We start from the raw sequence: 25542 nt of genomic DNA, 5'->3' as shown, positions 1-25542 counted from the left end.
ATTTAGTCTCCCCACCCCTTTCCTGGCACATAAAACCCTTGGAATCGCTGGAGTAATAATTATGTTTTTGTATGCTGATGTGGTTTGGCTGTGTCCTCACCCAGATCTCATCTTGAATTATAACTCCCATAATTTCCACATGTTGTGAGAGGGACCCCGGGGAAGATAACGGAATCATGGGGCAGTTTTCCCCCATACTATTCTCAGGGTAGTGACTAAGTTGGTTTCATTTAGCGTTCCCACTTTTGCTTGGCTCTCCTTTCTCACTTTTCTGATCCCATGTAAGATGAGCCTTTCACCTTCTGCTGTGATTGTGAGGCCTCCCTGGACATCCGAAACTGTGAGTCCATTAAACCTCTTTTTCTGTATAAATTAGCCAGTCTCGGGTAGGTCTTTATCAGCAGTGTGAAAATGGACTAATAAATATGCTAATAAGATGACTGATGACTCCTAGATAGTTTGTGGATGGCGGGGAGGGGTAGTGCCAGGGAGGGAAGAGGGGCTGGAGATTGAGTTCAGTCACCAATGACAAATGATTTAATCAATCATGTCTGTGTAATGAGGCCTCTATAAAACCCCCAAAGGATGGGGTTTGGAGAGCTTTCATGGTGCCGACCATGTGGAGGTGCTGAGAGGGCAGCACACCTGGAGAGGGCCTACCTTCCCCCATTCCTTGCCCTGCGCATCCCTTCTATCTGGCTGTTCCTGAATTGTATGCTTTATAATAAGCTAGTAATCTAGGAAGCAAACTGTTTACCTGAGTTCTGTTAGCAATTCTAGAAAATTATTGAACCTGACGAGGCGGTTGTGAGTACCTCCAATTTATAGCCAGATGGTCAGAGGCATAGGTGATAACCTTGACTCGCAATTGGCATCTGAAATTGGAAGGGACAGTCTCATGGGGCTGAACCCTTAACCTTTGGGATCTGATGCTTTCTCCAGGTAATTGTATTAGAATTGAGTAAAATTGTAGGATGTTCACTTGGTGTCCACCAAGAAGTGGAAAACTGCTTGGTATGGAAAAAATATCCTCATATCTTGTATCAGAAGTTAAGTATTGTGTGAAAGGAAAAATAGTTTGTTATTCTCATTCAACTATATTAAATTAAAAAGTTATATAACCAAAAGACTACATAAACATTTTTTTAAAAGTCACAAACTGGGAAAAGATATTTGCTGTGCATGAAAAAGGCAAAAAAGTTTTAACTGGAAATATATAAAGAACTCCTTAAAAATCAGTAGAAGACAACCCTCTGCTAAGGCAGATAAACATGTAATTCACATAAGAGGCAATCTGATTCACTATTAAACATTAGAAGACACTCAACTTGTACCAGTAATCAGGACAATGGAAGCCAAAACAACAAATGGTATTTCATATCCATCAAATTGGTTAAAATGTAAAAGTCTGAGCTAGCTAAGTATTGGCAAAGATGTGAGAAGTGTAAATTGAGTCAACCACTTTGTAGAACAATTTGACAATATCTTGTAAAATTAAAGGTGTACATATCCTAGGACCTTGTAATTTCCCTTCAAGGTGTTTACTCTATAGAAACTCAAATTGTTGGACACAGGTACATGTGCAACATGTTCATTGCAAAGCGATTTGTGCAAAACTCGGGAACAACTTCACAGTGGAGGAATATAGACCAATAGGGTGGTATTTATTCACGGATGAGATAATATGCAGCTGTTAAAGTGAATTAACTAGATTTACAACATGGGTGAATATTAAAAATATAATGTTGTATGAACAAAGAAGCTGTAAAAGACTAGAGAATTATGCTAATTAAGACAAAACAATATCATATAGTATTATGGAAGATACATATGTATGTAGAACAAAGTATAAAAACATACAGGGGGGCCGGGCATGGTGGCTCATGCCTATAATCCCAGCACTTTGGGAGGCAGAGGTGGGTGGATCACTTGAGGTCAGGAGTTCATGACCAGCCTGGTCAACATGGTGAAACCCCGTCTTTACTAAAGATACAAAAATTAACCAGACGTGGTGGTACACACCTGTAATCCCAACTACTCAGGAGGCTGAGGCAGGAAAATCACTTTAACCAGGGAGGCGGAGGTTGCAGTGAGCTGAGGTCGAGTCATTGCACTCCAGCCTGGGCGACAGGTGACACTCTGTCTAAAAAAATATATATATATATATATTCAGAGGAATGGGACTCTCCAGTCTTAAATGTTGTTACCCCTAAGGAGGGAGGGAGAAGAGAGATGGATTGGGGGTGCTTTAGCTGAATCCTTAACATTTTATTTATTTATTTTTTAAATATGAAACACACTAGACATGCAAAATCATTTAAATTTAGGTGATATAAGATAGATGGTGCCTATTATTTCATGTACTTTTATGAATCTTTGGCATATTTCATATTTTATCAGTATAAATATTTTAAAGACGAAAACTAGTGACCTTTTACTGTAGAATTAAACCAAGTATGCTTGTGCCTTGACATGTCCCCTGACATACTATGTAACCTTACATAAATCACTTTTGTTCAAGTCTGTTTTTCATCTGCAAAATGGAAACTGGAGGTAATAATCTCTTTGGTTTTTTTCACTTCTGGCATTCTACACTCTAAAGGGGAGAAGAATCCAGGTTAGGAAGATATCAGGCTCCCTTGGCTGGAGAAAGGAATGGAGAACTAAAGTATCTCTAAGGGTGACCTCTCTCAGAGAAAAGTCTTGCTAGGATCGACCCATTCTAAGTAGAAGTGTAGACTCCATGGTCTGCCAAAGGCCACTTATAAAACCAAGGAACTTTAATTGCACTTGCCATGCACAGCCTAAGAATCTAATTCTTTCAACATTTTATTATAAGGGGAGAAACCAAGGATAAATGGGGGCTGCATTCCTAGGGCTGGAGCCACAGAGAAGAGGTTCAAGTCCTTAAGTCATAGCAACAAAGGTAGAGTGTCTGAAGTTTGCCACCACCTCCTTTGACAACATGAAGCAGGGGGAGGGGAGGGAGAGAGAGAAAATTGTCAATCAGTATGGAAACAGACACAATACCACTCAGCCACATGCTTCTCCCCTTCCCTGGCATTGCCAGTTGCCACTATCCCCACATCCCCCCATCTCTTTGCAACCTCTTCTTGACCAAAATGCAAGAGGCTGTGATTAGTGGATGTGAATTCCTTCTGTTGAATCATGCCACCACTCTGCAGCCAACTATGGATGGTTTTAATGGTTTCCCTTTCGTTATGTCTGTGAGCTCAGTCCCAGAACAAAGAGGCAAAGGGGTTCTCTCTCTCTCTCTCTCTCTCTCTCTCTCTCTCTCTCTGTTTCTTACTCTTCTGGCAAGGCTCAGTTTGATGTTGAGAGTCAGAGCTGCTCGGATATGATGAAGTCAGTCCACATACATCTCGGTTAAGCTCAATGAGGATCAAAATATCCTATTCTTTCCAGCTCACTCCAGAAAGTCTGTTTCAATTAGTCTTTGTGGAGGCCCAGGAAGCAGGATCTTTTTAAAGTTCCCAGGTGGTTCTAATGTGCAGCCAGAGCTGAGAAACTAGTTAAAGCATGAGTTGAATGAGAGAATGTCTTGCACCTTGGTGACAAAATAGGGCATTCCCCAGAGCAGCCCCTAAGTGGAACACTTTTTATCACGTTTTCTATCTCAGCTTCTCTTTGCTAACTTTCTCTTTTTCATCACCTAGAGTGACAGACTGGGAGAGTATCTACTCCAAAGCTGATGGCCCTGAGATGTGTAACATTTCTCCTTTCTTCCTTCTCTACTAAAACAGCATAACATACTTGTGATATTACATTCGGATGGGAATGAATCTCCGGACATTGCCACAAGTAGCTGCATAACTCTAAACAAGTTAACAGTCTCTCTAAATATTAGTTTCTTTATTTGTAGCACCAGGGAGTTAGCTAGATCAATAGTTTTCATACTGTGTTCTGAGAAGTTTTGGCATCCTGTGGAGTACCTAAAGGGTTGTCTCTGCCAGGGAGGTCAGCTTGAAAAATCTCTGGACCAAATGATCCAGAGGTCTTTTCAGAACGAACATTCTACAGCTCATACTTTGCGGGAATAGCCTGATGCTACCACCAAAGTTTATCACAACTATATGCTTTGAGGCCTGCCACAGATTGCACTTATCAACTGCTAGAGACTGAATACTTCTGTCCGCCCAAATTCAAATGTTGAAACCTAGTCCCCAAGGTGATGGTATTTGGAGATGCGATCTTTGGGAGGTGATTAGGTCATGAGGTTGGAGCCCTCATGAATGGGATTAGTGCTCTTATAAGAGACCCCCAAAGAACTCTCTTACCTTTTCTGCCATGTAAGAACTCAGCGAGAAGATAGCCATCTATGAACCAGGAAGTCTGTCCTCACCAGACACTGAATCTGCCAGAACCTTGATCTTGGACTTCACAGCCTTCAGAACTACGAGAAACAAATTTCTGTTGTTTATAAGCCATCCAGTCTATAGTAGTTTGTTAGAGCAGCCCAAATGCAATAGGACATCAACCCTGGGTCTAAAGCAGGTATTACACACTGGATACTTTCAAGCCAAATTGCACACATACTTGTTTTCTTTCTTGTGGATGAGTACTGTTTATTTCCTTGATATCTTAACAATTTTTAAAAATTGAAGTATAAGATGATTCTGAAATATGCACAAATCAGTAATCCATGGCTAAACGAGCTATCACAATGTAAATATACCTTTGCAACCACCACTCAGGACAAAATATAGAATGGAAGCTCCCTCTTGTAACTCTCTTGTAAGCCTGCTTAATTATTCCCTCCTGCTTCTCTCCAAAGGTAACCACCATTTTGACTTCTTATATTTTAGGTTGGTTTTGCCTCCTTTTAACGTTTATATAAAACAACAATGTAGTACACATTCTGGGGGGCTATCTCTTTTGCTTAATAATATGTTGGTGAGATTCATCTGTGTTTTTGTATGTATTTGTAGTTTATTTTCATTTCTGAATAGTATTCCATTGTATTAGAATATGCTGCAATGTGTTTATCCATCCTATTATTAATAGACATTTGGTTTCTGCTAATTGGCTATTATGAACAATGATGCTATAAGCATTCTTTTACATGTTACATTGTTTTGAGGTCACCCGCCCACCCATTTTTGCTTCTATAGCTCGGGGTAGAATTGTTTGGTCATAGGATATGTATGGTGATCTTAAGATATGTCCATAAATTCTTCAACCCTCCTCCCTTCAAAAGGAGGAGACTAAATCCATGACCCTCAAGTGTGGGCTGGACATAGTGACTTACTTCTAATACATAGAATTGCAGAAGTGGTAGTGTATTACCTCCAGGCCTAGGTCATAAAAGGCATTATAGCTTCTTTCTTGTCCACTCTGGGAAAAGTCAGTTGCCAGGTCATGAGAATGCTCAAGCAGTACTATGGAAAGGTCCACATGGGGAGAAGGGATGGCTCACTCCCATGTGAGGAACCAAGACTTTCTGCCAATAATCAAGAGAGTGAGCCATGTTAAAAAGAAATGTTCCAGCTGCAGTCCGGTCTTCAGAAGAATTGCCATCTTGACTTCTAACTCATGAGAGACACTAAGTTAAAAACCATACAGCCAAACTGCTGTCAAATTCCTGACACACAGAAACAGTGAGGAAACATGTCTGTTGTTTTAAATCATTAAGTCTTAGGGTACTTTGTTATGCGGCAATAGATAACCAATGTGGTATGCATATGTTCAAACTTAGTAGGACACGCCAAAGATTTTTCCAGATCTCCAACACTACACATTATCCGTGTTTGAGATTTTTAGTTGTTCCACATCCTTGGCAACATTTGGAGCTAACAGTCTTTTCAATTATAGCTCTGCTGTGGGTGTGAGATGGTATTTTGCTGTGGTTTAATTTGCATTTCCCTAATGACTAATAGTGTTGAACACTTCTTCGTGTTTATCAGACTCTTGAACTTTTGGATATCTGTTCTTGAGTCTTGGTGGATTTTTTTTTTTTAATTCACTTTTCTATCTTTTTCTTACTGGAGTTGCAAGTTTCTTATGTGTCCTGGATATAGTGCCTTTGTGATTATACAAGTTCAAAGTACCTTCCCTCAATTTGTGACTTGCCATTTTGCTCTCTTAATGCTATTGTTTGATAAACAGGTATTTTTATTATTTATTTTAATAAAGTTTAATTTATCAATCTTTTCCTTTAAAGTCCTTAAGGTTTTTGTGTTTTATATAAGAAATGCTGTCTTCCCCAGGTCACGAAGATTTTTTTCTTTATTATCCCGTACTAGTATTATATTTTGCCTCTTACACTGAGATCTACAATCCACATGGAACTGAACTGTGACATAGGGGTTAAGTTTAATTATTATTTATCTTATGGATAAACAATTTTCTGAGCACATTTTCATTGAAAATGAAATTCATTCCCTGCTGCCCAGCAGTGTCATCTTTACCCCAAATCAAGTGTCCATACATGTGTAAATCTGATTCTGGATTATCTTCCATTGGTCTATTTGCCTGTCCTTGTGCCAGTATCACACTCTTTTAAATATTATTACTCTACAGAAGTCTTGATATCTGCCAGAACAAGTCCTTCCACCCCATTTTTCTTCTTCATGAATGACTTAGCTATTCTTGGTTCTTTGCATTTCTACATATATTTTAGAATCGGCTTGTCAATTTCCATAAAAACCTGTTAGGGTTTTAATTGGGATTGCATTAAATCAATAGACCAATTTGGGAAGCATTGGAATTTTTATGTTATTAAGCCTTCCAATATAAGAACTTAGAAGAAATTTCACATATCTTTGATGTTAAATAGTATTATTTAATTTTTAACATTTTATCTGTTGTTGGTATATAGAGGTACAGTTAATTTTTAAATATATTGACCACAAGGTTAAATCCAGCAACTTCTTGTGTCTGGTTAATTTTCATTGAGTTCTAGAAATTATATATTAAAAGTTATAGATATTAGTTCTGATTTCACCTCAGAGATGTAGAGAGCTAGAAAGAGAGTTATTTTCATCCTTATGACAAGAAAATCCTGGAGAAACTGTAAAAAAAAATGAAATTTCTTGAACCCCTAAGAGAACTGAGGTCACAGGGCAAAAATTCAACAAAATCTGGAAAAAGACAAGCTCATATACGCAAAAACAAGACCAGAGCATTTTATTACCTTAGCTGATGCTTCCAGATGCCATGTAAGCCAGTAACAAGAATCAGCTAGAAAACTTTAATAAATTGTTAAATGCTGAGTACGGGCTAGTGTGATACAGTAAACCCCTTAGGGTTCATACTTTCTTGCAGGTTTTTTTTTTTTTTTTCCTATAAGAACCCTGTATTAGTCTGTTTTCATGCTGCTGATAAAGACATACCTGAGACTGGGGAATTTACAAAAGAAAGAGGTTTAATTGGACTTACACTTCCACATGGCTAGGGAAGCCTCACAATCATGGCAGAAAGCAAGGAGGATCAGGTCACATCTTATGTGGATGGCGGCAGGCAAAGAGAGAGCTGTGCAGGGGAACACCCCTTTTTGAAACCATCAGATCTTGTGAGACTCATTCACTATCATGAGAACAGCGTGGGAAAGACCTGCCCCCACGATTCAATCACCTCCCACCAGGTCCCTCCCACAACGTGTGGGAATTCAAGATGAGATTTTGGTAGGGACACAGCCAAACCATATCAAACCCCTCTAGGAGCTCAAGAGAAAAATTGGAAAAAATTCTTAGAAAGTTTTCATCACCAGGCCGGCTTGGTGAGGGGATAGCAACTACTGCCAAAACTCTGCTCAGACTCATCTATTCTGTCTTCCCTATGGAACAGAAGGCTTACTCTGTAGGCATAAAGGAAGCAAAAATTTCATTCTTAGGGTGCTTGTGGCAACCCATTGCCACTGGGGGAGGAAAACAAGAAAAAAAAGTTTATCCCTGGGAGAAAGGCAAGAATAGGTTCCAGGCTTAGTACTAGATCTAGAGGAGGGGTTGTTCCACCAGTGAAGGTCCCCATGAAGCAGGTTCACAATGCCTGATTAGAATGGAAACCTAGGATAATCATTCTATGGTTCTCCCTGTGTACACATTAATAAATTTGTATGCCTTTTCTCCAAAAAAGGATACCTTATATGGTTTGGATTTGTGTCCCTGCTCAAATCTTATGTCAAATTGGAGAAGACTGGTGAGAGGTGATTGGATCACGGGGGCAGATTTCCTCCTTGCTATTCTCATGATAGTGAGTGAATTCTCACAAGATATGATGGTTTGAAAGTGTGTGGCACTTTCCTCTTCCCTCCCTTTCCTGCTCCACCATGGTAAGATGTGCTTGCTTCCCCTTTGCCTTCCACCATGATTGTAAGTTTCCTGAGGCTTCCCACCCATGCTTCTATACAGCCTGTGGAACTATGAGTCAATTAAACCTCTTTTCTTCAAAAATTACCCAGTCTTGTGTAGTTCTTTAGATCAGCATGAAAATGAACTAATACAGAATATTGGTACCAGGAAAGTGGGGGATTGCTACAAAGATACCTGAAAATGTAGAATTGACTTTGGAACTGGGTAATAGGTAATAGGCAGAGGTTGGAACAGTTTGGAGGGCTCAGAAGAAGATAGGAACATGTGGGAAAGTTTGGAACTTCTTAGAGACTTGTTGAATGGTTTTGACCAAAATGCTGATAGTGACATGAACAATGACGTCCGGGCTGCGGTGGCCTCAGATGGAGATGAGGAACTTATTGGGAACTGGAGTAAAGGTCACCCTTACTATACTTTAGCAAAGAAACTGGTGGCACTTTGCTTCTGCCCTAGAGATCTGTGAAATTTTGAACTTGAGAGATGATTTAGGGTATCTGGTGGAAGAAACTTCTTAGTAGCAAAGTATTCAAGAGGTGACCTGGCTGTTTCTAAAAATGTACATTCATATGCATGAATAAAGAGATTATCTGAAACTGAAACTCATATTTAAAAGGGAAGCAGAGGCTGGGCACAGTGGCCCATGCCTCTAATCCCAGCACTTTGGGAGGCCAAGGCGGGCAGATCACAAGGTCAGGAGATCAAGACAATCCTAGCTAACACAGAGAAACCCCATCTCTACTAAAAACACAAAAAATTAGCCGGGAGTGCTGGCGGGCGCTTGTAGTCCCAGCTAGCTACTCTGGAGGCTGAGGCAGGAGAATGGCGTGAACCTGGGAGGCAGAGCTTGCAGTGAACTGAGATCATGCCACTGCACTCCAGCCTGGGCGACAGAGCAAGACTCTGTCTCAAAAAAAAGTGGTGGGGGGGGGAAGCAAAGCATAAACGTTTGGAAAATTTGTAGCCCAGCCATTTGCATAAGTAAAGAGAAGCCGAATGTTAATAACCAACACAATGCGGAAAATGTCTCTAGGGCATTTCAGAGACTTTCATAGCAGCCACTCCCATCACAGGCTCAGAGACCTAGGAGGGAAAAATGGTTTCATGGGCCAGGCCCAGGGCCCAACTGCTCTGTGCAGCCTCAGGATATGGCGCCCTGCATCCCAGCTGCTCCAGCTCCAGCCATGGCTAAAACGGGCCAAGGTACAGCTCAGGCCATGCCTTCAGAGGGTGCAAGCCTCAAGTCTTGGTGGCTTCCACATGGTGTTAGGCCAGCAGGTGTGCAGAAGGCAAGAGTTGAGGTTTCAAAACTTCTGCCTAGATTTCAGAGGATGTATGGAAATGCCTGGATATTCAGGCAGAAGTCTGGTGAAAGGGTGGAGCCCTCATGGAGAATCTCTATTAGGGCAGTGCAGAGGGGAAATGTGGGGTTAAGCCCCCACACAGAGTCCCCACTGGGGCACTGCCTTGTGGAACTGTGAAAAGAGAACCATCATTCTCCAGACCCCAGAATGGTAGCTCCACCAACAGCCCACACTGTGCACCTGGAAAAGCCTCAGGCACTCAACACCAGCCTATGAAAGTAACCAAAGGGGCAGTACCCTGAAGAGCCATTGGGGCAGAGCCACCCAAGGCTATGGGAGACCACCCCTTGCATCAGTGTGCCGTGGGTGTGAGACATTGAATCAAAGGAGATTATTTTGGAGATTTAAGATTTAATGACTGCCCTGCTGGGTTTCAGATTTTAATGGGGCCTGTAGCCCATTTGTTTTGGCCAATTTCTCCCATTTCGAGTGGGAGCATTCACCCAAGGTCTGTACCCCTATTGTATCTTGGAAGTCACTAACTTACTTTTGATTTTACAGGCTCATAGACAGAAAGGACTTGCCTCGTCTCCAATGAGACTTTGGACTGTGGACTTTTGAGTTAATGCTGAAATAAGTTAAGACTAAGGGGCTGCTGAGAAGGGATAATTGTATTTTGCAATGTGAGAAGAACATGAGATTTTGGAGGGGACAAGGGCAAAATGGTATGGTTTGGATTTGTGTCCCCACCCAAATCTCATGTTGAATTAGAGGAGAGGCCTGATGGGAGGTGACTAGATCATGGGGGAATATTTCCTCCTTGTTGTTTTCATGATAGTGAGTGAGTTCTCATGATATATGATGGCTTAAAAGTGTGTGGTACTTCCTCTCTCTCTCTCTCTCTCTCTCTCTCTCTCTCTCTCTCTCTCTCTCCTCCCCCATTCTGCCATGGTAGGACATGCTTACTCCCCCTTCACCTTCTACCATGACTGCAAGTTTCCTGAGGCCTGCCAGCCATGCTTTTGTACAGCCTGTGGAACTGTGAATCAATTAAACCTCTTTTCTTCAAAAATTACCCAGTCTCAGGTAGTTCTTTATAGCAATGTGAAAATGGACTACTACAAAACCTGATCAGAACATCTGAGAACTGTCCCCTACCATCATAACTACTCTAATAAGCCACGTAAAATAAGAACAGAATATAGCTCAGAGAGCCGCAGGAGACAAATTCATTCTGTGGAGCAGTATGAAGGGAAGATCCAAAACAAAGCAGGGAAACACAAAGCCAAGTGGGGAGCAGATATTTAGAGAAACACTCTGGCAAATAGCCCATAGCCTAGCATAGGTATTACTAAAGAAATTTGAAGCCTTTAGTGCACTGAGGTCAATGATACTAACAACAAACTTCAAATCCAACTAAACTCCACACTAAATTAATGTAAATCCCCATACTACTAAGGGCCTTGCAGAAGGAAAGGCATGTTTATCTGCAGCATAGAGTATATTTATCTCAGTATTTACTATCTTATACAGCACATCTAGCCTGTAACACAAAAACTAAAAGGCACACAAAATGGCAAGAAATAACAAAATTTGAAGAGACAAAGGAATCATCAGAATCAGATACAGATATGACAAAGATGTTGGAATTAACTGACATGGAATTTAAAATAGCTATAATTAATATATTAAAGGACCTATTGGAAAAGGTAAATAGCATGCAAGCTCAGATGGATAATTTCAGCAGAAAGACAAAAACTATAAGAGAGAATCAATAGAAATGCATGGACAGAAATAAACAATGCTTTAAACCAGCCTATCAGACCAGAGCAATAGAAAGTGAACTTCTGATCACCATACATTATGCATAGCAAAATATTGTTATGTACCCTATGTGTACAATTATTATTTGTCAATTAAAAAATAAAATTTTGAAACAATTTTAAAAGGTAAGAGAACTTGAAAATAGGTTAACAGAAATTACACAAACTGATATGCAGACAGGAAAAAGAATGAAAAATAAAACACAGAACCACTAAGAGCTGGAGGAAAACACCAAGTGATATAACATAAATGTATTGAAATTTAAGAGGATCAGAGAGACAGAATATAAGACATAAGAAATATCTGAAGAAATAATAACCAATAATTTGTTAAAATTAATAGCATACCTCCAACCACAGTTCTAAGAAGCTCAGCGAACACCGTGAAGTATAAATACCAAAAACCAAAAGCAAAAAACTCACTTCTAGGCATGTTAGATTCCAACCACTAAAAACCAAAGAAGAAAATTTTGAAAGTAGCCAGAGTAAAAAAGATATTACACATAGAAAAACAAGAATAAGAATTACAGCAGACATTTTCTTCCAGAAACCATGCAAGCAAGAAGACAGTAAAGGGACATATTTAAAGTGCTATAAGAAAGAAAACTGTTGACCTGATATTCTTTATGCAGCAAAAATATTTTTCAGAAGCAATGGAGAAATAAAGACTTTTTCAGACAAATACCGGTAAAATTCATTACCAGCAGACATACACCACAAGAAATTTTAAAAGAAAAGAAGTTTTTCAGGCAGATGAAATATGATGTATAATATGGGTTAGAAACTAGAATATACATGAAGAAATGAAGAGATTTGAAAACAGAATAAATGAGGGTAAGATAAAATTTATTATTACTTATATTTCAATGTGCTAAAAGATAATTGATTGTTTAAAGCAAAATTATAACTGCATTATGTGTTTATAACATGGGTAAAAATAAAATAAATTATAATAGCACAATTGTAAAATTTACTGACAAGTTCTTAAAAGACTCAGTTAAAGAGGGACTACTTTTTAAAATACAATAAATTTACTTCAGAATGTAAATAGAAAGGATAATTACTATGACTTTTGAAGATTTTGAAAATAAATTAATAAGATATAGCCCTAATAGATACTAAAATTATTATAAGATACTTTAAATCTATGTTAATTAAGAGTATGATACATAATTGTCCCCAAACTGTATATTATTTCACATACATGAAAGATTTTACAATATTACTAACAAAACATCACAAATCAGTGGAGGAGTAAACTAGAATTAAACAAATAATAAGGGAACAATTGGCTTAAAATTAGGGAAAGGATTTATTTACATTCTCACCTCACCAACTTAGTAAAGTCAGTTTTACATAAAGTTACATGTAAAACTGCAATCTTGGAAACGAAGAAAAGATAAAATAGAAAAGTTTTATTTCAAGTTGGGAAATGGGTTTTGTCAGATTAAAAGGGGTTGGAAGAAGTTGCATTAAAAAATCCATATTTTTACTACAAAATATATAAAATATCTGAATTTCAAAAATGTCTTAAGGCAAACATGTTTGGAAAAGAAAATATTTTAAAAATCTTAGAAAATTGAAGAAAAACAGCAAACTTGGAGTACTGATACACCTAACTTCAAGACTTATTATAAAGCTACAGTAGTCAAGACAGTGTGGTATTAGTAAAAGAATAGATTATAGATCAATGGAACAGAATAGAGAGCCCAGAAATAGACCTACAAAAATACAGTCAACTGATATTTGACAAAGAAGCAAATGGCATACAATGAAGAAGATACCATTTTCAACGAATAATGCTAGAACAACTGGAAATCCAGATGCAAAAAAAAAAAAAAAAAATCTACACACACACAAGAATTAGCTCAAAATGGGTCATAGGCCTAAATTTAAAATGAAAAACTACAATACTAGAAGATGACACAAAGGAAAATATAGATGACCTTGGGTCTATTCCTGACTGTGTAGGTACAAACCAAAGGCACAATGCATGAAAGAAAGAATTGATGAGTTATATGTTATTAAAATTAAAAATCTCTGCTTTGTGAAAGACACCGTCAAGAGTATGAAAAGACAAGACACAGACTGGAAGAAAATATTTGCAAAAAGACATATTTAATTTTTAAAAAACTGTTATCCAAAATACATAAAGAACTCCTAAAACTCAGCAATAGGAAAATGAACCACTGATTTAAAATGGGCCAAAAACCTTAATAGACACCTTACCAAAGAAGATATGTAGATAGCAAATGCTGTGCTTTGAATGTATCCCCCGAAAAGCAACTGTTAGAAACTTAATTACCAATGTAACAGTGTTGGGAGATGGGGCCTAATGGGATAATTTTAGGTCATGAGGACTCCCTCCCTCATGAATGGATTAATGTCATTATCACAGGAGTGGGTTTGTTATCACTGCCATAAGTTTGTTATAAAAGTGAATTAGGTTCCTTTTTGTTCTCTCTCACTGTCGCCCTGTCTTGCCCTTCTGCCTTCTGCCATGGGATGATGCAGCAAAAAGCCCCTTGAAAGATGCTGACAACTTGTTATTGGACTGCCCAGCATGTGAAACCATGAGTAATAAATTTCTATTGTTTATAAATTACCCAGTGTCAGGTAGTCTGTTATAGCAGCACAAAACAGACTAAGACGGCTATCTTTCCATTTATCTTTGTCTTCTTAATTTCTTTCACTGATGCTTTGTAGCTTTCAGCATATAGGTCTTTTAGCTTTTTAAGTATATTCCTAAGTTTTTAAGAATTTTTGGTGCTATTATAAATTGAATTTTTTTCTTAATGTCCTTTGCAGATTGTTCATTGTTAGTGTATAGAAAAGCAACTGACTTTTCTGTGTTGATTTTGTATCTTCCAACTTTACTGAATTTGTTTATTAGATCTAAAATTTTTTTTTCTGGTGGAATCTTTAGAGTTTTCTATATATAAGATCACATCATCTGTGAACACAGATAATGTTACTTCTTCCTTTCCAATTTGAATGCCCTTTATTTCTTTTTCTTACCCAGTTGCTTGGCTAGGGCATCCAGCACTGTGTTGAATAGAAGTGATGAAGTAGGCACACTTACCTTGTTCCTCATCAAGGAAAAGCTTTCTGTTTTTCACCATTAAGTGTGATGCTGGCAGTGGGATTGTCACATATCCCCTTTATTATGCTGAGGTAAATTCCTTCTTTCCTTCTCTTCCTAGTTTGTTGAGGGTTTTATGATGAAAGAGTGTTGAATTTTACCAAATAATTTTCCTGTGTCTATCGAGATGACCATATGATTTTAATGATGTACCATATTGATTTTCATATGTTGAACCATCTTTGCATTCCAGGGATAAATCCCATTTGGTCATAGAGTATAATCCTTTAAATGTACTGTATGGTTTGCTAGTATTTTATTGAAGATTTTTGCATCAGGGATATTGGCCTGTAGTTTTCTTTTCTTGTAGTGTCTTTTTCTGGCTTTGCTGTCAGGTTAACACTGGCCTTGTAAAATGAGTTTGGAAGTGCTCCCTCCTCTTCAAATTTTTGGAAAAGTTTGAGAAGGATTAGTGTTAATTCTTCTTTAAATGTTTGATAGAATTCACCAGTGAAGCCATCTGGTCTTGGGCTTTTCTTTAATGGGAAATTTTTGATTGATGATTCAATCTGATTACTGGTTATAGGTCTGTTCAGATTGTCTATTTCTTTATGATTCAGCTTTGGTAGGTTCTGTTTCTAGAAATATGTCCATTTCTTTTGGGTTATCCAATTTGTTAGCACATAATTGTTCACAGCAGTCTCTTACAATATTTTTTAATTTCTGTGGCATCAATTGCAAGTCTCCTATTTCATTTTTTATCTTATCTGAATCTTCCTTTTTTTTTTTTTTGTATAGAGACAGGGTCTTGCTATGTTGCCCAGGCTGGTCTTGGACACCTGGCCTCAAGTGATCCTCCCACCTTGGGCTCCCAAAGTGCTGGGATTACAGGCATAAGCCACCATTATGCTTTAATCATTATTTCCTTTCTCTGCTAACTTTGGGTTTAACTTGTTCTTCTTTTTTTAGTTCTCCAACATGTAGAGTTAGATTTTTTATTTGAGATATTTTTAATATGTTTATTGTTATCAACTTCCCTCTTAGTATTGCATTTGCATTCCATAAAGTTTGGTATGTTGTGTTTCTGTTTTCTTTGTTTCAAGATATTTTCTAATTTCCCTTTTGATTCATTCTTTGATCCACTTGTTCAAGAGTATGTTGTTGCATTTCCACATATTTGTGAATTTTCTAATTTTCCTTCTGATACTGATTTCTGGTTTCATTCCATTGTGATTGGAAAAGATACTTGGTATGATTTCAATCTCAAATGTGATAGGACTTGTTTTGTGACCCAGTATGTGATCTATTAAAAAAATATACTGTGTGCTCTTGGAAAAAATGTGAATTCTGCTGTTAGGTAGAATGTTCTGTGTATGTTTATCAGGTCCATTTGTTCTATAGTGTTGATCAAGCCCCTTGTTAACTAATTGATCTTTTGTCTGGATGTTCTAACCTTTATTGGAAGTAGGGTATTAAAATCCTCTATTATTATAATATTGCTGTCTATTTCTCCCTTCAGTTCTGTCAGTGTTTGCTTCATATATTTCGGTGTTCTGACGTTGGTGCATATAAATTTATCATTGTTATATCTTTCTGGTGAACTGAACCTTTTATCATTATATGATGTCTTTCTTTGCTTCTTTTGACAAGTTTTGATTTAAATTCTGTTATGGTCTAAATGTCCCCCAAAATTCATGTGTTGAAACTTAATCCCCATTGTGATGGTTTTAAGTGGTGGAGCCTCTTGGGATGTGATTAAATAATGAAATATCTGCCTTCATGGATGGATTATAGCCTCATCAAATGCCTAGAGAGAACTAGCTTAGGCCGTTTTTGCTCTTCTACTGTTCCACCATGTGAGGACACAGCAATTCATCTCTTTTTGTCCTTCTTCCACCATGTGAGGATACAGCAAGAAAGCCTTCACAAGACTCGAATGCCAGCACTTTTGACTTCCCAATCTCCATAGCTGTAAGAAATCAATTTCTGTTATTTATAAATTACCCAATTTCAGATATTCTACTATAGTTGTACAAATAGACTAAGATAAAGTCTATTTTATCTTTTGTAGGTATGGCTACTCCTCCTGCCCTCTTTTGGTTATCATTTGCATGGAATATTTTTCCATCCTTATACTTTCAGCCTATGTGTGTTCTTAAATCTAAAGTGAATCTTGCAGACAGTGCATAGTTGGATCTTATTTTTTTAAAACTCCTTCAACTGTGCTATGTCCTTTGGGCAGCTTAGTCCATTTATATTAAAAGAAATTATTGATAGAAAAGGGGTTTTCTATCGACATTTTAAATTTTTTGTGTGTATGTTGTAGCTATCTTGTTGCTCTTTTTATCTCTTGCTGTCTTCCTTTGTGTTTCATTGATTTTTTTATAGTGACATGATTTTATACCTTTCTAACTTTCTTTTGTGGAAATTCCATAGGTATTTTCTTTGTGCTCATCGTGGGACTTAAATAAAACAACTTACAGATATAACTATCTTTTTAAAGCTGATAAAACTTAAATTCAGTTTCATATAAAACTTTGCTTTTACTTCCCCCACACACACACTGGTATTGATATCACAAATTATATTTTTAATAATGTACAGCCATTAATATATTTTTACAATTATAATTACTTATATGCTTTTGTTTTTTAACTTTTATACCAGAATTAAGTGATTTACACAATACTGTTAATTATTACAGTATTGTGTACCTATCTCTATCTTTACCAGTTAGCTTTATACTTTCATGTTTTTTAATTTTAATTTTTTATTTTTATTATACTTTATATTCTAGGGTACATGTGCACAACGTGCAGGTTTGTTACATATGTATACATGTGCCATGTTGGTGTGCTGCATCCATTAACTCATCATTTACATTAGGTATGTCTCCAAATGCTATCCCTCCCCCCTCCCCCACCCCACAACAGGCCCCAGTGTGTGATGTTCCCCTTCCTGTGTCCAAGTGTTCTCATACTTTCATGTTTTTGTATTGCTGTTTAGTATCTTTCCATTTCAACTTGAAGGACTCTCTTTAGCATTTCTTGAAAGGCAACTCTAGTGATTATCTTATTCTGCTTTTGTTTGTTTAGGAAAGTCTTTATTTCTCATTTTTGAAGGTCAGTTTTGCCAGAGAGAATATTCTTGGTTGGCTAGTTCTTTTCTTTCAGCGCTTTTAATACACCATCCCATTCCCTTTTGTCCTTCAAAGTTTCAGCTAAGAAATTCATTGCTAATCTTATAGGAGTGTCCTTGTATAATGAACTGCTTTTCTCTTGCTGCTTTCAAAATTCTCTTTTTGACTTTCGACAATTTGATTATAATGTGCTTCAGTGTGGATTTGTTTGGGTTCATCTTATTTAGGCCTATTGGGCTTCTTGGATCTGTAGTCCATTTTCTCCCTCAGATTTGAGAAGTTTTCAGCCAATATTTCTTTAAATGAACTCTCCAACCCTTCTCTTTCTTAGACTGCTATAACACATATATTGGTCCGTTTGATGGTGTCCAATAAGTCTCTCAGGCTTTCTTTACTTATTTTCTTTGTTGTTATTTTTGTTGTTCCTTTTTGCTCCTCTGGACAATTTCAAATGACTTGTAATTGAATTGCTGATTATTTCTTCTGCTTGATCAAGTCTGCAGTTGAACCCCTCTAGTGAATTTCTTAGTTCAGTTAAAATTGCATTCTTCAGTTCCAAAATTTCTGTTTGGTTCCTTTTAATATTTTCTATCTTGATTGAACTTCTCATTTGTTCATGCGTCACTTTCCTGAACTCACTGAGCATCAATATGACAGTTATTTAGAATTTTTTTTGTCAGATAATTCATATACCTCTGTTTCTCTAGGATCAGTTCCTGGAGATTTATTTTGTTTCTTTGACTTGACCATTTCTCCTGTTTCTTCGTATTTCTTAGAACTTTGTGTTGGTATCTGCATATTAAAAAAACAAAACAAACAAACAAACAAAACCAGCCACTTCTTCCAGTCTTTACCAGCTGGCTTGGTACTGCGAAAGACCTTCATAATCTTTCTCCTGGCTAAAGATTTTGGGGACCTCTCAAACATTTTCTGTGGATACGTTTTCTCTGGACTTGTGCACATAGATTCCTAATTAGAGAGATTTTCTGGCTTTTATGAGCTCATAATGTCTTGCTCCCTCTGTTGTCTATCTTCTATAGTGTGTGTCCTCCAAAGTAGCAGCACACTGTCCAGCTCTTTTTTTGTTCTTGGCAGCCCCTACTCTTCTAGTGTATGTTAGACCTTCTCTGCCTTAAGTGGGGCTACATGGAAACCAGTCCCTTTGGCAGCCCCCCGAAAAGCCAGAATTCTGGACACATGTTCTTTTCTTCTCTTGCCCTCCTGAAGAAGAGGGCACTGAGCTGTATTGGCCTCTGCTGTGCCACAGGTCCTCTGAAATAGCACCACGCTGTTCGGCTCTTTGGTTTCTTTCCATGGGGTCCCAGGCATCTAGAGTATGCCAGTGATTCAAGACAGGCAAGAAAGAAACCAATCCTATGGGCATTTCCCCATTTCCCCAAAAAGCAGGAATATTGGTTGTATGCTTCACTCTTTTCCATGTCCCCTAGGGATAGGCCACTGAACTCTTATCAGTCTGTATCTGCTATGGCAAGAACCCTCTAGGACAGCAATATATCACCCAGTATTTTTTTGTTCTCAGTGTCTCCCAGGCATCTAGAGTATGGTGGGTTCTATTAACTCTCTAAGACAAGTGAGACAGAGGCTAGTCCCTCAGGCAGCCCCCAATAAAGTCAGAACTTTGTTTTTGGTTGTTTTTTTTTTTTGAGACGGAGTCTCGCTTCTTCACCTAGGCTGGAGTACGATGGCGCAATCTCAGTTCACTGCAACATCTGCCTCCCGGGCTCAAGCAATTCTCCTGCCTCGGCCTCCCAAGTAGCTGGGATTACAGGCAGGTGCCAGCACGCCTGGCTAATTTTTGTATTTTTAGTAGAGATGGGGTTTCACCATGTTGGCCAGGCTGGTCTCAAATGACCCTGACGTCAAGTGATCTGCCTGCCTCGGCCTCCCAAAGTGCTGGGATTACAGGCATGAGCCACCGCGCCTGGCCAAAAAGTCAGAGCATTGGATGTATGGTCCGGTCTTCTCATTTCTTCTTCAGGGAGAAGCCAAGAACTGGGAATTTCCTCCTAACCATGTGGCACTGTGCCAAGAGGACAGACTATGGTGAAGGTATACCATGAATTGTCTTACTAGCTTCCGTGCAGCTGTTTTATTGCTCACCTGGTGTGATGTAGCCTCTTAGCCAGCTTCTGGATTTCTTACAAAAGGAATTGGTCTGTGTATTATTGTTAAATTAATGTCTCTGTGGGAGGGAGCACAGGCTGGGGTTTCTTATTCTGCCATCTTGCTGACGTTCACTGTGGTTTTGATTTGCATTTCCTTAATGACTAGTGGTTTTGAGCATCTTTTCATGTGAGTATTGGCCATTTGTATATCTTCTTTGAAGAAATGTCCGTTCAACTCTTTTGCCTACTTTTTAATTGTTTGTTGTTTCTTCTACAAAGTTGCAGGAGGTTTTTAAATAATATATTCTGGATACCAATCCCTAAACATTTATTGTTTTAAGGAAATAAATTTTGAGATAATTTGTTATATGGCAATGGATAACTAATAAATACTAAAAACTCCTAAATATATATACTAAACATATTAATTAGAAAATTGTAATATAAAAATACGAACAGCTAAAATTGTCTGATATTAGAAAGATAATTTTTCTACAATGTATACCTTTTTTGTGCGTATGAGACAAGGTCTCATTATGTTGCCCAGGATGGTCTCAAACTCCTGGGCTCAAGCAATCTTTCCACCTCAGCTTCCTGAGTAGCCAGGGTTACAGATACGTGCCATTGCAGTCAGCTTCCACAGTGTATACTTGATGTACTATTAACGTACTATTTAATGACTACTAAAAAGTTTATGATAGCAGGAGAAAATGCTTATGCTATCTTAAATAAAAATTTGAGTGTATGTATTGATACCAAGAAATGGAAATTTGAGTGTGTACACTGATACCAAGAAACTGAAAAATGACATTCCATACCTTTAATATTTATTATGTATAACAAATGAGGTTTACATGGATGTTTTTATCTTATTTCTGATATGTCATGTAGTTATAAATACTATTTTATTTGCATTCCTGCTCTGCAATAATTTTGAAGATAGATAATTTATTTTATATCATTGCTATCTTCATTTTTTAAAATTCTCAAATCCAGATGAAATTATCAAAGTCGATAAAATAATAATTGTTCTATCTTCTTATTTGAAGATTAGTAATGTGTTGATTTTGCTTCCTTTCTCTAGTTAGCAGTGATGTCATCTGTTATTTTTAAACTTCCTTAAAATAATATATGTTATCTACTTCTAATAATTTTTTCTTATTTACCATTTTGGTCTAAACTAATTCACAATTATTTCGTCTTATTTCTCCATGTTTAACTTGCTTTAAGGCTCAGCACTGGTGTTTTCAGCCATGGCTTCTCCATTTTAAGCCTTTCTATTTTAATTCATTTATTATTCTGGAATATATCCTTAAATAATTTATTTAGAAAGGCTGTCTTGGTGATGGTATTTCTGTTGCAGTTGTTGTCTTGCCTGCTTGGTGACATATTTCTATTGAGTTCACACTTAACTGGCATCTTATCTAGGTAGATAATGCTAACTCAAAATTCCGCAGATATTGTTCTGCTATTTTTTGCCATTTAGGGTTGAATAAGATGCCAAGTTGTTTTTTGTTTCTCTGTAGTCATCCTATGTTTTCATTTTGTTTTTTGCTTGGCGTTTGGAATTTAAAATGTTCACAATGATTTGCCTGGATGAGATTCGATTTTCATAACTTTGCTTTGACATACTAAACAGTTTGAGTTCCTAGATAATGCCCATTTTAATTCATACGAGGAAATATCTTCTAGTATAGTTTCTGCTTGATTCATTTGATGTTTGTCTCTTAGGGACATCTATTAATTTTATAATGCTGTGTTTTTTTCAGGCTTCTGTTTCAGAATATTCTCTTTCATCAGTTTAATCCTTGGCTATAGTAGGAATGAAATAATAAAAGCAGTAGTTTCTGTTTGCTCTCCTTGGTTATGCAGTCCTCACAGAACATCTCTCCACCTCCCACCCCCACCCCAGCTCAGTGAAACTCTCCATACCTTGGTTGTGGAAATTGGCAGGGGTGGGTGGCTACTCACTCCCAATCCACATCCATAATGAATCACTTTTTATTATCTTACCAAAATCTGTAGATTATTCTATTTTGTAGCTGTGGAGATTTGTTTTCTCTTTCTAATTATTTTATTTTCTAGGTTTTTTGAGGGAATTTCAAGAGGGGAGATTTTTTTTAGTCAGGTTCATCTTAACGTCATGTCTGGAGCTCAAGCCACTGAATTATATATTTTTTAATAGATGTAGACCTACGTCAACGAATTTAAACTGCAAGGAAAGGGTTAAATTTCTTCCTCAAGTGTGGTCAAAATCTGTAGAAAAAAGAGGAACAGCTTCTCTTAAAGAAAGTTAGCTGGGTAGGTACACAGTCATTGCCGAGGAAGGCTTGCACAGGGTGAAAGCTTTGCTTCTCTGCTGCTGTAACAGGGACTACCACAGACACACGGACGAGTGGGGTCATTTCCAGATATTAGGCCACAGCAGAAGCAGACAAAATGGATCCCCAGTGGTGAGTAATAATTCTTATTCTTTGCAGAGAAGTTATGAGTTGAGACTGCAGTGAAAGGCTGAGGTTGAAGATGGTGCTTTGTTGTGTGTCCTCCACTTAGTTCCTAAGTGGAGAAGCCTTTATTTTTTCTACAAAAGATCTTTGTCACATGAAGGTGAGAATTATTTGCAATGCCCAAAGCAGTTTATTGGTGGTAGTTATATATATCTTTTAGGTGCCTAATTTTGGTTTTGTAAATTTGTTATTCAAATACTGAATGTTATGGTCATTGATTTTAAGTGAAGAATCAGGAATTTTTAAAATATCTTCCTAAGAATGACAAATAACAGGGAATATGTTTTTTGTCTACCAGGGTCAGTTTGGTCTGAGGGTGGAGGAATGAGATAGAGAAGATAGAGGGTGAGAGATCAAGAAAAAGAAAGAGAAAAAAGTGATATAAGGAGAAAATACAAAACTCAGTTAATATGTCATAGTCAGGCCATGGGAGATTCTGGGCAGGGTTGGGTAGTGGAAGGATGTAGAGTGATTAAATTAGCTACCATGTATTGAACATGCATGATGTGCTGTGTACTTTACTAGTGTTATTTCACTGAATTTTATTATTCACAATGACTTTTGGAAAGATATCATCATTCTTTTTGACAGATGAGGTAACTGTGGCTTAAAGAGGCTAAATAAACTTGCCCAAGTTCACACTATTCATAAGGCGTAGAGCTAAAATCTTTCCTGCCCGCTTCACTGTGCGCCAGAAGGTTTCTCCATGCTGTGGAAACTTCCTGGAAGGAGTCACATCCGCCCTTCTCTTGGATGGTGGCAGCTGGCACCAATCACTACGTATTTATTTATTTATCTACTTTTAATTATTTATTTTTCAGACAGAGTCTCGCTCTGTCGCCAAGCTGGAGTGCAGTGGCGCAATCTTAGCTCACTGCAACCTCCGCCTCTAGGATTCAAGCCATTCTCCTTCCTCAGTCTCATGAGTAGCTGGGACTATAGGCGTGCGCCACCACGCCCGGCTAATTTTTGTATTTTTAGTAGAGAAGGGGTTTCACCATGTTGGCCAGGATGGTCTCGATCTCTTGACCTCGTGATCTGCCCGCCTCAGCCTCTCAAAGTGCTGGGATTACAGGCGTGAGCCACCGCGCCCAGCTGTCACTAGGTACTTATAATTACTGTTCTTTGAAACTCGAAGTAACTTTCATCTACCCAGTGCATACTGGTTTCAAAAAAGCTTTGTTGCTTTTATTTCAGAAGATTAAAATTTAATTTTCAAGTAAAGACTCCTTTTGCTCCAATGGAATTTTGAAATGTTATACTCGTATGAAGAAAAAAAGAATGTCAGAATTTATAATTTTTATGGTACCATAGAGGGGATACTACTTAATTATGCCAGCACTGTCTGCAGAGGTCTAAAGAACCACAGGCTGCTGTCTATATTGAACTTAAGATTCCTTTTGTTTCAGAGTGCCTGAAGATTGGTCATGAACCAAAAATGGCCGTTAAACAATGTTTACTCTCATAAGAGGTGAAGTAAACCCAAATTAAAACAACAGTGAAGTATCATTTTTTTCTCTATGAAAGAGATAAATATTAAATTTTAAAAAGCAAGTAAGCAAGAACCCTCCATCTTGCTAAGAAGGGAGGATTATTTATACCCTAGTTGCCCACTAACGGAGATATCATCTTTCTGGATAATAATCTAGTGATACACATCAAAGCTTTTAAAATGTATATGCCCTTTAACCAAGAAATTCACCTTTTAGGAATTTATTCTAAGATATAATAATACATGTTTGTAAAGTTTTAGTGATGGATATTTTTCTTGCTATTGTTTCTAATAAGGAAAATCTTAGAAACAACTTACATGTTTAAAAACAAGTGATTGATTGTTTATGGAACATCCATAATGGCATACCATGTAATTATTTAAAATTCCATTGTAGAACAATTCATAATATATTTAGTTAAAGGGGAAAAATGCAGAACGAACAGTGATGTATACAAACAATATTAATCAGAAATATAGGTGGTTTGTATTTTCTTCTGTGTGATTTCGAACTTGAATCCCATCTGCAAGCAGAAAAATAAAGCTAAATATTTAAGATTAAAAAAATAGCTGTTTTTTTTTCAGAGAAGCAACAATCTAGTGGTGTGTGATAATTTATAAGTTGCGAGATTCCATAGTTAGGGCTTTAGCTCTTTGCATTTATCTTTTGTCATCTCTTGAATCCTCTTCAAAATACACCCACTCTACCCATAACTCATTAGATCTTGAAAGCAATGTTCTGATAGAATTTTATATTTAGAACAGGCCGGAGCACTCTTCCCTTATTTTACAGAAGTGATTGCATGACTCTCTAGGGTGAGTTGCATATTGAGAGGGAAGACAATGCAGTGGCTAAGTGGCCACACGTTGAAGCCAGGCTGCTGGGGTTTGAATACCAGTTCCCCAACTTCCTAGCTATGTGATTTTGGACAAGTTGCTTAACCATTGTAATTCCAAGTTTCTTGTCTGTAAAATGGGGGTATGGTAATATGTCATAAAGTAGTTGTGAGATTTTAATGAGATAATCCATATAAAGTGCTTAGAACTTTGTCCTGCTAAGTACTCAGGAATTGTTAGTAGTTTTTATTACTATTATTGTTTGGATTAAGAAACAGAGGAAAAGTGATTTGTCCAAGATTATACAACCACTTAACGGCTTTACTAGGAACAGAATGGAGGAAGGTTTTTTCTAGCGGAAATGTTCAGTATCCTCTGAGCCTGGCAGGACAACCCCAGGTTGTGCTTTTGGGATGCAGGAGCTGATCTGAAACAAGCAGTACCCAAGGACAAGGCCAGCCTCCAGGGAGTGACTGATCACAGTGGGAAGCCAAATGGTAGAAAGCCAAGTGAAGTTAGGGAAACTGAAAGTCAAGTTAGGAGGAGGAATGAAGCCTGGAGCAAAGAGCTACTATAAGAGAGAGCAGATGACTCAGAGACACTCATGGGAGGTTAATGTGGTTTGAAGTCTCAAGGTCTGGGTAATTAAATAGACAAATGGGGTTTAGATGCATGGGGGAATTTTAAGTATAGCTTTGAGAAGATGCCTAATGGGGAGTAATAATAGAGGATGAAACTGGGTGGGGTCAGAACAAGGAGCTCAGAGTCCAGGCATCCAGCTATGATCATCCTAAAGGAACAGCCTAAGTTTGAAGAATCGTAAACAGAGACATTATAAAATTTACTTTAAAAAAAATCCCCTGGCAGAAGAATGAGAACTGATTTGGAGTGACAAGGCGATCATT

General features: G+C 37.7%; 2 protein-coding genes across 2 annotated transcripts in view; both read left to right on the top strand.

The window, feature by feature from the left end:
* Positions 1-25542, top strand: part of FAM162A (family with sequence similarity 162 member A) — a 569879-nt gene that overhangs the window by 191733 nt on the left and 352604 nt on the right. The window lies entirely within an intron of this gene.
* Positions 22084-25542, top strand: part of CD86 (CD86 molecule) — a 62276-nt gene continuing 58817 nt past the window's right edge. Inside the window, exon 1 of the mRNA XM_050781856.1 lies at positions 22084-22254. Coding sequence (XP_050637813.1) covers positions 22241-22254 — 14 coding nt within the window. The 5' untranslated portion in view covers positions 22084-22240. The remainder of the gene's footprint in view (positions 22255-25542) is intronic.

This window comes from Macaca thibetana, chromosome 2 (assembly GCF_024542745.1).
Source record: "Macaca thibetana thibetana isolate TM-01 chromosome 2, ASM2454274v1, whole genome shotgun sequence".
In the NCBI taxonomy this organism is placed as follows: Eukaryota; Metazoa; Chordata; class Mammalia; order Primates; family Cercopithecidae; genus Macaca; species Macaca thibetana.
This window is presented reverse-complemented; position numbering and strand designations above follow the sequence as displayed.